We start from the raw sequence: 15,449 nt of genomic DNA, 5'->3' as shown, positions 1-15,449 counted from the left end.
ATTGTCCCCTCACTCATGAACAAGACCCCGAGGTACTTGAACTCCTTCACTTGGGGCAAGACCTCATTGCCTCTTCAGACCTTCCTTTTTCAATCTCCACTCCTACTAATACTGCACTGCTTGACCTTTCCTGAACTCCCAGTCTATCATCAATACTTTATACTTCACTGCTCCATGTTTGTCGTGTAAGATCTCAGTTTCTGACATCTTTCAACTAACTGTGGTCTTTTACGCGTTTGACATTGTATTTCTTTTGCCTCCTATTTCACCATAGGTCACAAGTTGCTTTGTTTTCTTCTGAAAGAAGATGATACATAATCTCAATGTTCAAAGATAATATTTGCCTTCAGATTACTCTGCTTTGTCTTGTTTTACTTTTTCTGGACTAACTTCTTCATCAGAGTTTGTCCTTCACCCAGTCGGCCTGGCTCATTTTACAGCTAGCATTTTAAGGCCAGCAAAGCCTCTGTGTGCCATTTACAAGATGTACCCTTGCACTTTCCCAATGGAATGTAATTGACTCATTATTTACAGTTTTGTCAATGGTTTTACAGTCTGGATGCTCATTCAGGTGCTAATCCTCTATTTATCTGGGCTTGGGACCAGGACCATGTTTGGATGGTTGCCCAGCTAGTCATGTAGTACACGTGACTGGCATGTGAGTCATTTGACACATATGAGCTTCAATATCCAATGAAGATATGAGCATTAACATTTCACTTATGAATAAAATGTATTAAAAATGAACAGGATCATTAGGAAATTGATGATTCAGTCCTGATCCACGTCTGGATTAGATCATCTTCTCAGAGAACGTCAGGGCTTTATACTATACATAGTGTATGTTTTGAATTTTATTTAAATTCTTTTTGGAGGATTATTTTAAGTGGTTACTTTATGTAGGTGTGGTTGGTTTGGAGATAGGCCTTCTGCATGTAAAGATAATGGTGTCTATTTTTTCTTCCTGTCACTTTCAAACAGTAACACTGAAGAAAGTGAACATAGTGCTGCTCCAGAAACCACATTATTTTAAGACTGTGGGTCAGATAGGTTGGTCCCTACCGCAGATGGTGGCAAAACCATTCATATGGCATTTTGGTCACCCATCTATCATTGTGGCAATCCCTCAGTGGGGGGGAAGATCATCTCCCAGATGGGATGGTGGACGTAGAGATGATTGGTTCAGTCTTGACATGCATTGTTTCTAACAGACGCTCCCACTTTCTCTTCTTCAACTCTGTGTTGTCTGTTTTTTTTCCCCAAAGACTTCCACTCTCATGTGGATCTAAAATTAGAAAGGTCTTGTCTCAGAGTGATGCTGAAAAACTAAGTCATGCATTTATTTCCTCTAGGCTGGACTATTGTAATTCATTATTATCAGGTTGTCCTAAAAGTTCCCTGAAAAACCTTCAGTTAATTCAAAATGCTGCAGCTAGAGTACTGACGGGGACTAGAAGGAGAGAGCATATCTCACCCATATTGGCCTCTCTTCATTGGCTTCCTGTTAATTCTAGAATAGAATTTAAATTTCTTCTTCTTACTTATAAGGTTTTGAATAATCAGGTCCCATCTTATCTTAGGGACCTCATAGTACCATATCACCCCAATAGAGCGCTTCGCTCTCAGACTGCGGGCTTACTTGTAGTTCCTAGGGTTTGTAAGAGTAGAATGGGAGGCAGAGCCTTCAGCTTTCAGGCTCCTCTCCTGTGGAACCAGCTCCCAATTCAGATCAGGGAGACAGACACCCTCTCTACTTTTAAGATTAGGCTTAAAACTTTCCTTTTTGCTAAAGCTTATAGTTAGGGCTGGATCAGGTGACCCTGAACCATCCCTTAGTTATGTTGCTATAGACTTAGACTGCTGGGGGGTTCCCATGATGCACTGTTTCTTTCTCTTTTTGCTTTGTATGCACCACTCTGCATTTAATCATTAGTGATTGATCTCTGCTCCCCTCCACAGCATGTCTTTTTCCTGGTTCTCTCCCTCAGCCCCAACCAGTCCCAGCAGAAGACTGCTCCTCCCTGAGCCTGGTTCTGCTGGAGGTTTCTTCCTGTTAAAAGGGAGTTTTTCCTTCCCACTGCCACCAAGTGCTTGCTCACAGGGGGTCGTTTTGACAGTTGGGTTTTTCTGTAATTATTGTATGGCTTTGCCTTACAATATAAAGCGCCTTGGGGCAACTGTTTGTTGTGATTGGCGCTATATAAATGAAATTGATTTGATTTGATTTGATCATTGCTCACCAGCTGGCTCAGTCCCTCACTTGTTCTTCCCAGGTTTTCCAATCAGTGGAGCAGATATTGAGGTTCTTCAGGAGGTCCTTGTAGCATTTGTTCTGACTTGATAAAATCCAAGGGTGATTGGTGTACCCAGGCAGGAGTCAATGAAGGATTGCACAGGTGTCAAAATGAAAGAAATATACCACATTTGTCTGATCATGGAGATTCCAAAAAGGTATAGTTTGAACTGTGTGTGATGGAATGATTTGGAGTTATGAGTAAAAACATAAAAAATGGTGACAAAGATCAGTTTCAGTTTATACAGGGGTCAAAAGTTGCTCCAATTTTGATAAAAAATGATGCAAATTATTGTCTGAGATAAGAGGATTAATGAATGGAATAGTTTTGACTGTGCTGGAGGTTTGGTCAAACATAGTTAATGTTCAATGAGCAAACAGCTGATGCTCTACATTAAAAGACTGAAGTCAAGCACAATAAACAAATAAACAAACTAACAAGATAACCATGAAGGGATGCAGGAGATGTCAGGCCGATGCAAACTTGGCACCAGGTGTGAACTGGGCCCAGGGCTAACCCTACCCATAACTTTGACCCAACCCTAAACCTAACCGAGACCAAGTTCTCATGGTACCCCACTAAGTACCAAAATGCTTCAGCTGTAATCCAGGCAGCTGTATTTTGTGGACTGGGGCTGTGACTTACTTCGCCTTCTTGCGGAGCAGTTTCTGGGACTCTGGGTAGTGCACCAGGATCTCTGCCAGGTCCTTCTTATCCAGGATGAAGAGGTTTGCAAATCCATGTGCTTTTACATTTGCAGTGCGTCGGTTTCCTCCTCCTCCTGCCAGTAAGCTGGGAAATCATGGAAAATATAAAAACTTTGTCATTTGCAATTTAGGCACTCGTCGCCAAGTGTGACTTGTATTGCGCTTCAGACAAAACCTTTTCTGGAACCAGTTTAAGATCACTGCATTTGGGGATGCGATGCTTAGGTGTCATCACAAAATGATAAGGCTCCCATCGGTACGCTACAAACATTATGCCGACATAGTGACTGTGTCGTCTAATTGTTACTGTGTGTCTGGGCAGAGCTAATTATAGTAATGTGTACAAGGTCTGTGAGAAAAGTAATGGACCTTTTTATTTTTTTCAAAAACTATATGGATTTGATTCATATGTTTTTACGTCAGCCAAGCTTGAACCTTCGTGCGCATGCGTGAGTTTTTCCATGCCTGTCGGTTGCGTCATTCGCCTGTGAGCAGGCTTTGAGTGAGGAGTGGTCCCGCGCCCTCGTCGGATTTTCATTCTCAGGAAATGGCGGAATGATTTGGGCTTTTTTCCATCAGAATTTTTTCAGAAACTGTTAGAGACAAGCAGCTGGAAACCATTCGAAAAATTTATCTGGCTTTCGGTGAAAATTTTACGGGCTTCACAGAGAATAAGGAGTGTTACTACAGCTTTAAGGACCCCCTGCAATGGCGCACGGCGCGCCGCGCTCCGAGCCGCCATCAAGAGGCAGAAAACACCACATCATTTCTAAACGGATGGCTGTGTGGAGCCGGGACCGTTGTGAGCAATTTCTCTGGTTATCACAAGAGCTGGACATCAGCCATTTTCCGGCAGATTTCACTTTTAGCAAGAGATTTTGTCATGGACAGCCGCGCGGAGACTTCGCGCGTCACGACCAATTCACTGATCGAGTGAGACAAAGGAACACCTCTGTTTCGGAGTGCCAGGGGACAAGTTGGGACATGCCTATCTCGGCTTTCAATGCTTACTAGCCCAGTAAGTATAAGAGAAATTGTGGAGAGCTGGGCATGTCCCAACTTGTCCCCTGGCACTCAGAAACGGAGGTGTTCCTTTGTTTCGCTCAATCAGCGAATCGGTCGTGACGCGCGAAGCCTCCGCGCGGCTTTCCATGACAAAATCTCTTGTTAAAAGTGAAATCTGCCGGAAAATGGCTGATGTCCAGCTCTTGTGATAACCAGAGAAATTGCTCACAACGGTCCCGGCTCCACACAGCCATCCGTTTAGAAATGATGTGGTGTTTTCTGCCTCTCGATGGCGGCTCGGAGCGCGGCGCACCGTGCACCATTGCGGGGCGTCCTTAAAGCTGTAGTAACACTCCTTATTCTCTGTGAAGCCCGTAAAATTTTCATCGAAAGCCAGATAAATTTTTCGAATGGTTTCCAGCTGCTTGTCTCTAACAGTTTCTGAAAAAATTCTGATGGAAAAAAAGCCCAAATCATTCCGCCATTTCCTGACAATGAAAATCCGACGAGGGCGCGGGACCACTCCTCACTCAAAGCCTGCTCACAGGCGAATGACGCAACCGACAGCATGGAAAAACTCACGCATGCGCACGAAGGTTCAAGCTTGGCTGACGTAAAAACATATGAATCAAATCCATATAGTTTTTGAAAAAAATGAAAAGGTCCCTTACTTTTCTCACAGACCTCGTATAGTGTCAACTGACTGTAAAATGATTAAATGTTTCTTGATGAACACGTACAAACAGAAATCATTATTTACTTGCAAACAAGCTCAATATGTCATAGGTCATGTGTTACTTTATTTCCAGTGCTATCTTGTGCGTGTTATTTGTTGTTGTTTCACCTTTTACCTGTTGTACCTTCTAATGGTAACAATCACTTGAAATTAATGTATTTGGAAGATACAGAATAGAATAGAATAGAATAGAATAGATGTTTATTAACTCAGCCACATTGGGTGTGCAGCCAGTACACCCTGAGTGCTGGTCCCAAGCCCTATCCGTAACTGAGGAGGGCTGTGTCAGGAAGGGCATCCGGTGTAAAAAGCCCCAAAATTAAAGATGCAGATAACAAATTGAATTTCCAAACCGGATCGGTCGAAGCCCGGGTTAGGGCCCCTTCACACCTAACACGAAGTTGGGCGAAAGAAGCGAAACCTTCTGAAAATGCGAAAAAAAAAATGATTTGGCGAATGGCGACACGGTCGGACAGGGGTGAACGATCCTGCAGCAATGGTTTTGTGCATGCTTGTGTGCCTGTACATGAGCACAGTGTGAGGACGTACATCTCGCTCAGACAGCAGCAGCAGTAATTACATGCTGGACATATTTTTTATGCTGTGCAGAAATCAACGGAAATGTGCAAAGCACAAAATATGTGAAGAACAAGGAATGTACTGTTTAAATGTAAGACAGTCCTGTTACTGGCCATGACTCTGTTCTGACTGCAAAAATCACACAAACACAAAACACAACTGCACTTTTTAATATTTAATTCCTGTTATAAAGAGCGGACAACAAGATTTATCCTCTTCCTGGACGTTCACCAGGAAGTAAAATGAGCTGACATGGATGACTTTTTCTTCCTTTTCTTTTTACATGAATGACCTGATGTGCTGGTGGTTGGCTCTCACTGCGGTATTGTATCACTTCCTGTTCCGGAGCACAGCTGTGTTTTTCTGTATCTGTTAGCTGTTTAATCTGCGCAGTTAGATTGATCTAGTTACCTAGATAACGATTTGCTTCACAGTGTAATCTTCACGTACCTTAACTAAAGCACTCCCTCTGCTGAATCACCTCTAAATTATTTACACATTATTCACTTTGTGTGTTTTTAGGAATCCGCTAGCTTAGCGCAGCTACTAGCTCTTAGCCGATTTAGCATGGCGGCTTCTCCTGTCTCTCCCTCACTTTTCTGCTCTGGGTGTGAAATGTTTACTTATTCCTCAGCCTCCTTTAGCAGTAATGGTACTTGTAATAAGTGTAGCTTATTTGTAGCTTTGGAGGCCAGGCTGGGCGAATTGGAGACTCGGCTCCGCACCGTGGAAAATTCTACAGCTAGCCAGGCCCCTGTAGTCGGTGCAGACCAAGGTAGCCTAGCCGCCGTTAGTTCCCTCCCGGCAGATCCCGAGCAGCTGGGAAAGCAGGCCGACTGGGTGACTGTGAGGAGGAAGCGTAGTCCTAAACAGAAGCCCCGTGTACACCGCCAACCCGTTCACATTTCTAACCGTTTTTCCCCACTCAGCGACACACCCGCCGAGGATCAAACTCTGGTTATTGGCGACTCTGTTTTGAGAAATGTGAAGTTAGCGACACCAGCAACCATAGTCAATTGTCTTCCGGGGGCCAGAGCAGGCGACATTGAAGGAAATTTGAAACTGCTGGCTAAGGCTAAGCATAAATTTGGTAAGATTGTAATTCACATCGGCAGTAATGACACCCGGTTACGCCAATCGGAGGTCACTAAAATTAACATTGAATCGGTGTGTAACTTTGCAAAAACAATGTCGGACTCTGTAGTTTTCTCTGGGCCCTTCCCCAATCGGACTGGGAGTGACATGTTTAGCCGCATGTTCTCCTTGAATTGCTGGCTGTCTGAGTGGTGTCCAAAAAATGAGGTGGGCTTCATAGATAATTGGCAAAGCTTCTGGGGAAAACCTGGTCTTGTTAGGAGAGACGGCATCCATCCCACTTTGGATGGAGCAGCTCTCATTTCTAGAAATCTGGCCAATTTTCTTAAATCCTCCAAACTGTGACTATCCAGGGTTGGGACCAGGAAGCAGAGTTGTAGTCTTACACACCTCTCTGCAGCTTCTCTCCCCCTGCCATCCCCTCATTACCCCATCCCCGTAGAGACAGTGCCTGCTCCCAGACCACCAATAACCAGCAAAAATCTATTTAAGCATAAAAATTCAAAAAGAAAAAATAATATAGCACCTTCAACTGCACCACAGACTAAAACAGTTAAATGTGGTCTATTAAACAGTAGGTCTCCCTCTTCTAAGTCCCTGTTAGTAAATGATAGAATAATTGATCAACATATTGATTTATTCTGCCTTACAGAAACCTGGTTACAGCAGGATGAATATGTTAGTTTAAATGAGTCAACACCCCCGAGTCACACTGTCAGAATGCTCGTAGCACGGGCCGAGGGGGAGGATTAGCAGCAATCTTCCACTCCAGCTTATTAATTAATCAAAAACCCAGACAGAGCTTTAATTCATTTGAAAGCTTGACTCTTAGTCTTGTCCATCCAAATTGGAAGTCCCAAAAAACAATTTTATTTGTTATTATCTATCATCCACCTGGTCGTTACTGTGAGTTTCTCTGTGAATTTTCAGACCTTTTGTCTGACTTAGTGCTTAGCTCAGATAAGATAATTATAGTGGGCGATTTTAACATCCACATAGATGCTGAGAATGACAGCCTCAACACTGCATTTAATCTATTATTAGACTCAATTGGCTTCGCTCAAAATGTAAATGAGTCCACCCACCACTTTAATCATATCTTAGATCTTGTTCTGACTTATGGTATGGAAATAGAAGACTTAACAGTATTCCCTGAAAACTCCCTGCTGTCTGATCATTTCTTAATAACATTTACATTTACTCTGATGGACTACCCAGCAGTGGGGAATAAGTTTCATTACACTAGAAGTCTTTCAGAAAGCGCTGTAACTAGGTTTAAGGATATGATTCCTTCTTTATGTTCTCTAATGCCATATACCAACACAGTGCAGAGTAGCTACCTAAACTCTGTGAGTGAGATAGAGTATCTCGTCAATAGTTTTACATCCTCATTGAAGACAACTTTGGATGCTGTAGCTCCTCTGAAAAAGAGAGCTTTAAATCAGAAGTGCCTGACTCCGTGGTATAACTCACAAACTCACAGCTTAAAGCAGATAACCCGTAAGTTGGAGAGGAAATGGCGTCTCACTAATTTAGAAGATCTTCACTTAGCCTGGAAAAAGAGTCTGTTGCTCTATAAAAAAAAGCCCTCAGTAAAGCTAGGACATCTTATTACTCATCACTAATTGAAGAAAATAAGAACAACCCCAGGTTTCTTTTCAGCACTGTAGCCAGGCTGACAAAGAGTCAGAGATCTATTGAGCCGAGTATTCCTTTAACTTTAACTAGTAATGACTTCATGACTTTCTTTGCTAATAAAATTCTAACTATTAGAGAAAAAATTACTCATAACCATCCCAAAGACATATCGTTATCTTTGGCTGCTTTCAGTGATGCCGGTATTTGGTTAGACTCTTTCTCTCCGATTATTCTGTCTGAGTTATTTTCATTAGTTACTTCCTCCAAACCATCAACATGTCTATTAGACCCCATTCCTACCAGGCTGCTCAAGGAAGCCCTACCATTAATTAATGCTTCGATTTTAAATATGATCAATCTATCTTTATTAGTTGTCAATGTACCACAGGCTTTTAAGGTGGCAGTAATTAAACCATTACTTAAAAAGCCATCACTTGACCCAGATATCTTAGCTAATTATAGGCCAATCTCCAACCTTCCTTTTCTCTCAAAAATTCTTGAAAGGGTAGTTGTAAAACAGCTAACTGATCATCTGCAGAGGAATGGTCTATTTGAAGAATTTCAGTCAGGTTTTAGAATCCATCATAGTACAGAAACAGCATTAGTGAAGGTTACAAATGATCTTCTTATGGCCTCAGACAGTGGACTCATCTCTGTGCTTGTTCTGTTAGAACTCAGTGCTGCTTTTGATACTGTTCAATCAATCAATCAATCAATCAATCAATTTTTTTATATAGCGCCAAATCACAACAAACAGTTGCCCCAAGGCGCTTTATATTGTAAGGCAAGGCCATACAATAATTATGTAAAACCCCAACAGTCAAAACGACCCCCTGTGAGCAAGCACTTGGCTACTGTTGACCATAAAATTTTATTACAGAGATTAGAGCATGCCATAGGTATTAAAGGCACTGCACTGCAGTGGTTTGAATCATATTTATCTAATAGATTACAATTTGTTCATGTAAATGGGGAATCTTCTTCACAGACTAAGGTTAATTATGGAGTTCCACAAGGTTCTGTGCTAGGACCAATTTTATTCACTTTATACATGTTTCCCTTAGGCAGTATTATTAGACAGCATTGCTTAAATTTTCATTGTTATGCAGATGATACCCAGCTTTATCTATCCATGAAGCCAGAGGACACACACCAATTAGCTAAACTGCAGGATTGTCTTACAGACATAAAGACATGGATGACCTCTAATTTCCTGCTTTTATACTCAGATAAAACTGCAGTTATTGTACTTGGCCCCACAAATCTTAGAAACATGGTGTCTAACCAGATCCTTATTCTGGATGGCATTGCCCTGACCTCTAGTAATACTGTGAGAAATCTTGGAGTCATTTTTGATCAGGATATGTCATTCAATGTGCATATTAAACAAATATGTAGGACTGCTTTTTTGCAATTTGCGCAATATCTCTAAAATTAGAAAGGTCTTGTCTCAGAATGATGCTGAAAAACTAATTCATGCATTTATTTCCTCTAGGCTGGACTATTGTAATTCATTATTATCAGGTTGTCCTAAAAGTTCCCTGAAAAGCCTTCAGTTAATTCAAAATGCTGCAGCTAGAGTACTAACGGGGACTAGAAGGAGAGAGCATATCTCACCCATATTGGCCTCTCTTCATTGGCTTCCTGTTAATTCTAGAATAGAATTTAAAATTCTTCTTCTTACTTATAAGGTTTTGAATAATCAGGTCCCATCTTATCTTAGGGACCTCATAGTACCATATCACCCCAATAGAGCGCTTCGATCTCAGACTGCAGGCTTACTTGTAGTTCCTAGGGTTTGTAAGAGTAGAATGGGAGGCAGAGCCTTCAGCTTTCAGGCTCCTCTCCTGTGGAACCAGCTCCCAATTCAGATCAGGGAGACAGATACCCTCTCTACTTTTAAGATTAGGCTTAAAACTTTCCTTTTTGCTAAAGCTTATAGTTAGGGCTGGATCAGGTGACCCTGAACCATCCCTTAGTTATGCTGCTATAGACTTAGACTGCTGGGGGGTTCCCATGATGCACTGAGTGTTTCTTTCTCTTTTTGCTCTGTATGCACCACTCTGCATTTAATCATTAGTGATTGATCTCTGCTGCCCTCCACAGCATGTCTTTTTCCTGGTCCTTTCCCTCAGCCCCAACCAGTCCCAGCAGAAGACTGCCCCTCCCTGAGCCTGGTTTTGCTGGAGGTTTCTTCCTGTTAAAAGGGAGTTTTTCCTTCCCACTGTAGCCAAGTGCTTGCTCACAGGGGGTCGTTTTGACCGTTGGGGTTTTTCCATAATTATTGTATGGCCTTGCCTTACAATATAAAGCGCCTTGGGGCAGATGTTTGTTGTGATTTGGTGCTATATAAATAAAATTGATTTGATTTGATTTGCTCGTATCATGACCACATGAGCTGGCTCCATGAGTCCCTCTGTCCAGCGCACACTGAAGTGTTTCTGACCGCGTCGTAAAGGTGATATGTGGTTTATTTACGACTGTGACGAGAGCCCACCGATGCACGCGTCTCGTGGTAGCATCTCGTTAGGTGATATTCTGCAGGCACGGTACATGTTCTCCAGCTGTGCATAATGATGATGCAGTGGTCAGGTGCATCTTTGACTGCAGCTCATTGCTGTGCGCGCTGAGACGTGTTTGGGGCAATCCAGTGTGTTTATATTTTTTCCCATGTCATCATCGCTTGCAGACACACGTGCAGCACTGTGCCTTGCACCTGGGTGATGGCAGCACATGACGCGGGGGTCAGATGTGATGTGGAGTGGCGCACACTGCAGGACCGCAGCACAGGCCGTGGCCAGTGGTCACCTCCCTCCCTGCTTGATGTCGACTGTCATCCAATTCATAACATGTTACATGTCAACCACGGTCCCATGACAAACACATAACTGTAGTGCGTGTGTGACCATGTTAATCCATACGTGATCGACATGCAACACACCCACCTTCCCATTGCAGCAACTCGCTCACGTAGATGGACTCATGGCTCCAGCCTATGGGGCATTTGAGCTGGCCATGCTGATTTTTTTGTGAGGCTGTCGTCAGGCTGTGACATGACGGATGGACATGTAGACATTGCGATCACATGTCACATGGCATTCCTGTCTGGTCGGCTGGCGCTGTGACACGTAGGCAGGCTGGGTTCTTATTTGCATCTCTGTTGTGGTGATGTGGGTTTGTGATATGCCATGGTGTTCCACAGCTGTCAGCTGTGCTATTATGGACATGACAACCATCCAGCTGTGCGCTTTGCTGACAGTGATCACACTGCACTGCAGCCACCATCCGCAACCTCAGCCGCACCTCAATAGGCTCATGGTCTGTGTGTGTGGGGGGGGGGTGACACACTCACACACCATTTGTGTTGCTCAGTAACACACTCGTGGGGCATTTAGAAAATGTGGAGCCATTCACACCGCCAGCTCGAAAGTGGTCGTCTACTCTCTAGTTTCGTAAGTGCCCGACGAGTGGTGTTGGATGTTCATGGGTGGCACCTGGGCTCTGGCTGACTCCGGCCGAGAGTGGGCCGAATGGACACTCCTGAAGCATTTGCCGATTTTCGGCCGCTGGTATGAAGGCTGCCTCGATCATGCCATTCAGCCATGGTTTGACATGCCCAATGATTTTGTGCTGCTCCTCAGCCGTGGCACGATATGTCTGATCTGTGTAAGACATGCCGTCCAAATACTGTGAACACAATCGGGTGGCAGTGCGACCTCATTTTGCCCACCATTTGAATGGGTATATGTTTTTGTATTATGGTGAGGGTAGGAAGACAAATGGTGTGGGGTCATTTTACATTAAGAGTATGTTAAGAGTAGGGCTGGGTATGGAGAACCGGTTCTTTTCAGGTATCATTAAGAAATGATTTGATCCACCAATATCAATAGTCTTTTTGCTTAACGATTCCCTTATCGGTTGTTCAGAGCAGCCATTGTTTTCAGGGTGTTTGTCGGGAAAATGACTATTTGTCTGTGTTGATTACAGACCCTGCTGCGGGTCTGTAATCAACTGTTTCTGCAGCATGACTTCACTTTGAAACGTGAACCAGTGAAGCAGTGCTTCGATCCGCTGGCTTGTTGGTTCTTTGATTCACTGCTCTTCAGAAGCTGCAAGTCCGCTTCTTAACCCCTCTCAAAGCCATTAAAATATGTTAATCGTGAGTCACTTTTGTGTGGATTAAAGTCATTAACTGGGATTCTTGTCTTGTTCAATCAAGAAAGGAGAATCATCTTCCGTTCCGTTGGCACAGCTACAAACGCTGCTCCACTCTCTGCCGAGACAGAGTCCGGTCGGAATTAATAACTTCAAAGCGAATCACCGATTTAAATAAAATGACACCTCTTTCCAAACGCTGTAATACAGACAATAAACTATAATTGACTAAAATGTTTTTTCCTCCCAAAATGAGACGTCCTGCATTTTTTATGAATTACATCCTGACGTGTAGCACAGCCAGCTGCAAGAGCTTAGCTCAGATGTATGAAAAGACATTCATGCCAATAATGTCTGAAAGGAAATGCTTTTGACAAAAACTAAAGATTTTATTTCTATTTATTTCCAGAGATCAAGGATCCACCATGTAGAGTTTATTATGTCCAGAGTTTAAGGATCCAGTGACCAATTTCACATTTATTTACTTTAAGACTCAGTAAAATGTTGTTGACATAGAAAATCTGTAAACGCCTACTTTTAGTACACAGAAAATTCACAAGAGATATCGATAAGGGACTAAGGGACAACTTCAGACAACTTTATTGATCCCAAAAAAGGGCAATTACGTTTACACTCCAGTTACCTGAGAATACAGCAATTAATTCACAATTATTACTTGTTTACCATAATAATGGCACACATCAAAATTAAGGACAACACATATACATTTGACATTGTTTATGTGCACTAAACTTGATCAGTCCGTCATCCGAATTGAGGCAAAGTGGGTGAAGGCCGCTGCAACTGGAGTCACGCCGCTGCTAGCTTGGGGGGAACAGGGTCCTGCCGCAGGTAAAAACCGCGCAGGCCCCAGAGGGGAAAGGGTTGGCGTGAGCAGTGGCTGGGATGGGGTGTGTGATGGGGGGCAGGAACGAAGGTATAGGGAAAAATGGAGCATGCTTCATCTCTGTCCATGTGTAAGTCTGTCAGTTTATTGTCTTTGTGGGTTGAGATAAGAAAGGAGCTGAATAATCTCACCAAGGCCAAGGACATTCCTCTGGAGGAGAAAACAGTCTGGCAGTTTGTCCTTTAGGCTTGATAAGCCCGGAGTGTTGTGGTTGAGCAGTTAAAAACACTTTTAACAGTTCCACTTGAACAACGAAATCCCAACTATGAATTAAGAATATTCACTGGCCTCTGAAATCTTCAACTTCAAGTTAAGCTCTTAAGAGCCATCACAGTCTGAGAATGCACTGCCTTGCCAACCTCGTTAATCATGACGGACAAGCGAGGGGCTGTGGTTCTTGATGCCATCGTCTTGCCAATTTTCCGGTAGATCAGGGCAGTACATAAGCCGGAAAGTACCAGCCCTGCTACCATAAGACCAAAAATGAATAAATCCTCAACGTCCTCAATGGATGAAAGGCAACAACAATATGCCAAGACCCCACCCCCAGGAGTCGAGAACATACCCCGCAGGATACGTTCCATCTGGGCAGGTAGGATCCCCCGCTCCTGACCTTCTTGTAGAAAAAATGGTGTCAATAGCGTTCAGAGACCAGCTGATCAATTCCATGGTTAATCCAATATCCAATAGTAGTCCAATAGATCCAGAATCCAATATAATTTGAGGAATGCACAGTCTGGTGAAGTAGGGACTTAGAGATAAGGGAGTGGAGGAGATGCGACCGCCCTCGTCTGAGACCCAAGCAAACATAAGGAATAGATAAGGAATCAGATCGATAAGCCAAATCAATAATGGTATCGATATCGCTAAAATCTTATCAATACCCATCCCTAGTTAAGAGTGTGTTGGAGGTTAAGTGAGTGTCTGACATGGTGATGAGTGTGAAGTTGGAAATTGAAGGGGTGATGATGAATATCATCAGTCCATTTGCCACACAGGTAGGTTGCGAGATGAAGGAAAAAAAAAGATTTCTGGATTGAGCTAGATGAGGTGGTGGAGAGTGAACCCAAGCGTGAAAGGGTGGTGATAGGAGCGGACTTCAATGGACATATTGGGTAATGGGTAAATATGGTATCAAGGACAGGAATGTGAAAGGACAGATGGAAGTTGATTTTGTGAAAAGGATGGAAATGGCTGTGGTGAACATCTACTTTAAGAAAATACAGGACCACAAGGTGACATAAGAGTGAAGGAAGGTGCACACAGGTGGACTACATTCTTTGTAGGAGATGCAAGCTAAAAGAAATTGGACACTGTAAAGTGGAGGCAGGAGAGAGTGTAGCTAGACAGCATAGGATGGTGGTTTGTAGGATGACTTTAGAAGTGAAGAGCGTGAGAGATCAGCAAAGGATCAGATGAAGGAATCTAAAGGAGGAAGATTGTTTAATAAAATTTTGGAAAGTGAGAGGATGCCTGAGGAGTGGAGACGAAGTGTGCTGGTTCCTATTTTCAAGAACAAGGGTGATGTGCAGAGCTGCTGTAACTACAGAGGCATAAAGTTGGTCAGCCACAGCATGAAGTTATGGGAAAGAGTAGTAGAAGTTAGGCTTAGAAAACAGGTGAAGATCTGTGAGCAGCAATATGGTTTCATGCCAGTAAAGAGCTTCACAGGTGCAATGTTTGCTATGAGAATACTGTTGAAGAGGTAGAGAGAAGGCCAGAAAGAGTTACATTGTGTGTTTGTGGACTTAGAAAAAGCTTATGACAGGGTGCCAAGAGAAGAGCTGTGGTATTGTATGAGGAAGTCTGGAGTGGCAGAGAAGTATGTTAGGGTAGTGCAGAACACGTACAAAGACACTGTGACAGCAGTGGGATGCGCAGTCGGAATGACTCAATCAAGGTGGAGGTGGGATTACATGAAGGATCAGTTCTGAGTCCTTTCTTGTTTGCAGTGGTGATGGACAGGTTGACAGATGAGAGCAGACAGGAGTCTATATGGACTATGATGTTTGCAGATGACACTGTGATCTGTAGTGAGAGTAGAGAGCAGGTTGAGTCTAGTCTGGAGAGGTGGAGATATGCTCTGGAGAGAAGGGGAATGAAAGTGGTGAAAGTAGATGAGTTTAAATATTTGGGGTCAACTGTCCAAAGTAATGGAGAGTGTGGTAGAGAGGTGAAGAAGAGAGTGCAGGCAGGGTGGAGTGGGTGGAGAAAGGTGGCAGGAGTGATTTGTGACCGAAGAATATCAGCAAGAGTGAAGGGGAAAGTTTAAAAGACAGTAGTGAGACCAGCTATGTTGTATGGTTTAGAGACAGTAGCACAAACAAAAAGAT

The 15,449-nt window shown here is 43.3% G+C and overlaps 1 protein-coding gene across 1 annotated transcript in view; it reads right to left on the bottom strand.

The window, feature by feature from the left end:
- LOC117501418 (cyclic nucleotide-gated cation channel beta-1-like) overlaps positions 1–15,449 on the bottom strand; it is a 185,988-nt gene that overhangs the window by 10,433 nt on the left and 160,106 nt on the right. Inside the window, exon 18 of the mRNA XM_034160302.1 lies at positions 2,940–3,086. Within this exon, the coding sequence (XP_034016193.1) occupies positions 2,940–3,086 (147 nt within the window). The remainder of the gene's footprint in view (positions 1–2,939; positions 3,087–15,449) is intronic.

This window comes from Thalassophryne amazonica, chromosome 2 (genome assembly GCF_902500255.1).
Source record: "Thalassophryne amazonica chromosome 2, fThaAma1.1, whole genome shotgun sequence".
Taxonomy (NCBI): Eukaryota; Metazoa; Chordata; class Actinopteri; order Batrachoidiformes; family Batrachoididae; genus Thalassophryne; species Thalassophryne amazonica.
This window is presented reverse-complemented; position numbering and strand designations above follow the sequence as displayed.